The sequence below is a fragment of the Rhinichthys klamathensis genome, unplaced genomic scaffold, assembly GCF_029890125.1.
Source record: "Rhinichthys klamathensis goyatoka isolate OS25496 unplaced genomic scaffold, OSU_Roscu_1.1 h1tg000802l_1, whole genome shotgun sequence".
Taxonomy (NCBI): Eukaryota; Metazoa; Chordata; class Actinopteri; order Cypriniformes; family Leuciscidae; genus Rhinichthys; species Rhinichthys klamathensis.
Window position 1 is genome coordinate 75,001 of NW_026607194.1, and position 2,500 is coordinate 77,500.

Genomic DNA, 2,500 nt, shown 5'->3' on the forward strand with positions numbered 1-2,500 from the left:
CAGACAGGCACACTGATGGTCAGACAGTCAGACAGACAGACACACTGATGGTCAGACAGTCAGACAGACAGGCACACTGATGGTCAGACAGACAGACAGACACACTGATGGTCAGACAGACAGTCAGACAGACAGGCACACTGATGGTCAGTCAGACAGACAGGCACACTGATGGTCAGACAGACAGACAGACAGACAGACAGGCACACTGATGGTCAGACAGTCAGACAGACAGACAGGCACACTGATGGTCAGACAGTCAGACAGACAGACAGGCACACTGATGGTCAGTCAGACAGACAGACAGGCACACTGATGGTCAGACAGACAGACAGACAGACAGACAGACACACTGATGGTCAGACAGTCAGACAGACAGACAGGCACACTGATGGTCAGTCAGACAGACAGGCACACTGATGGTCAGACAGACAGACAGGCACACTGATGGTCAGACAGTCAGACAGACAGACAGACAGACAGGCACACTGATGGTCAGTCAGACAGACAGACAGGCACACCGATGGTCAGTCAGACAGACAGACATACTGATGGTCAGACAGACAGACAGACAGACAGACACACTGATGGTCAGACATACAGACAGACAGACAGACAGACAGACACACTGATGGTCAGACATACAGACAGACAGACAGACAGACACACTGATGGTCAGACAGTCAGACAGACAGACAGGCACACTGATGGTCAGTCAGACAGACAGACAGACAGGCACACTGATGGTCAGACAGTCAGACAGACAGACAGGCACACTGATGGTCAGTCAGACAGACAGACAGGCACACCGATGGTCAGTCAGACAGACAGACATACTGATGGTCAGACAGACAGACAGACAGACAGACACACTGATGGTCAGACATACAGACAGACAGACAGACATACTGATGGTCAGACAGACAGACAGACAGACAGACACACTGATGGTCAGACATACAGACAGACAGACAGACAGACAGACACACTGATGGTCAGACATACAGACAGACAGACAGACAGACACACTGATGGTCAGACAGTCAGACAGACAGACAGGCACACTGATGGTCAGACAGTCAGACAGACAGACAGACAGGCACACTGATGGTCAGTCAGTCAGACAGACAGGCACACTGATGGTCAGACAGTCAGACAGACAGACAGACAGGCACACTGATGGTCAGTCAGACAGACAGACAGACAGACAGGCAGACATCAGAGTTGTGAGCATCAGTGCAGATCGAGATCCAGACTGACTCGTGCGTTACCCTGAAGCAGGACGTGTGGCTGATGATGTTCAGCTCCTCTAAGATCATCTTCCCGTCTCCAGCGATGGGCTTCCCACAGACCGTACAGGCGTCGCGACTGATGACCCTACAGAGAGATCTTACAGTACGCTGGATAATATAATAAACCTCTGATCATAAACCTCATTAACCCCTGACCTGCTGGAGGACTGCAGTGTCTGTAGAGGCGAGCGTAGGGTCGGCGATGCAGCGGGAATCTCAGTGCTAACAGTCCTGACCTGCGTTCTGATATCAGGACAAGAACACACATGCATGTTTACACAGATGAGTCTATGAGTTATCATCATGTCTTCACTCTAAAAAATATTGGGTTATTTTTTCTACCCAAATCCTGGGTTGAGCCTTTTGGGTCAATTGTTTGGGTTATTTTTTCAGTGTTTGGGTAGTTTCTGTGTTACCCAGCTCCTGGGTCAGACGTAACAACCCAGTGTTTGGGTAGTTTTTGTTTAACCCAGCTCCTGGGTCAGACGTAACAACCCAGTGTTTGGGTAGTTTTTGTGTTATCCAAGCTCCTGGGTCAGACGTAACAACCCAGTGTTTGGGTAGTTTTTGTGCTACCTAGCTCCTGGGTCAGACGTAAAAACCCAGTGTTTAAGTAGTTTTTGTGTTATCCTAGCTCCTGGGTCAGACGTAACAACCCAGTGTGTTTGGGTAGTTTTTGTGCTACCTAGCTCCTGGGTCAGACGTAACAACCCAGTGTTTGGGTAGTTTTTGTGTTACCCAGCTCCTGGGTCAGACGTAACAACCCAATATTTAAGTAGTTTTTGTGTAACCCAGCTCCTGGGTCAGACGTAACAACCCCGTGTTTGGGTAGTTTTTGTGTTACCCAGCTCCTGGGTCAGACGTAACAACCCAATATTTAAGTAGTTTTTGTGTAACCCAGCTCCTGCGTCAGACGTAACAACCCAGTGTTTGGGTATTTTTTGTGTTACCCAGCTCCTGGGTCAGACGTAACAACCCAATCTTTGGGTAGTTTTTGTTTAACCCCGCTCCTGGGTCAGATATAACAACCCAGGGGTTGAGTTATTTATCGCAGGCTTTTTGCGACCTCTTCAGGAGAAGTAACAGTCCCTAACAGAAGTAAGGATTTAAGTTATTCTGTAAACATTAATTAATCTATGAAGTAAAAAAGAAAAAGCTATTACTATAGTAATAATGAATCAACCCATTATGCTGGGTTAAATAAACAA

General features: G+C 47.9%; 1 protein-coding gene across 8 annotated transcripts in view; it reads right to left on the bottom strand.

Moving 5' to 3' along the window:
• The window catches only part of LOC130078040 (uncharacterized), a 51,665-nt gene that overhangs the window by 3,043 nt on the left and 46,122 nt on the right, over positions 1 to 2,500 (bottom strand). For all 8 annotated transcript variants that reach the window (XM_056243503.1, XM_056243502.1, XM_056243505.1 and 5 more), the window contains 2 exons: positions 1,449 to 1,535; positions 1,272 to 1,377 (listed from right to left, as the gene is read on the bottom strand). In XM_056243503.1, the coding sequence (XP_056099478.1) occupies positions 1,272 to 1,377; positions 1,449 to 1,535 (193 nt within the window). The remainder of the gene's footprint in view (positions 1 to 1,271; positions 1,378 to 1,448; positions 1,536 to 2,500) is intronic.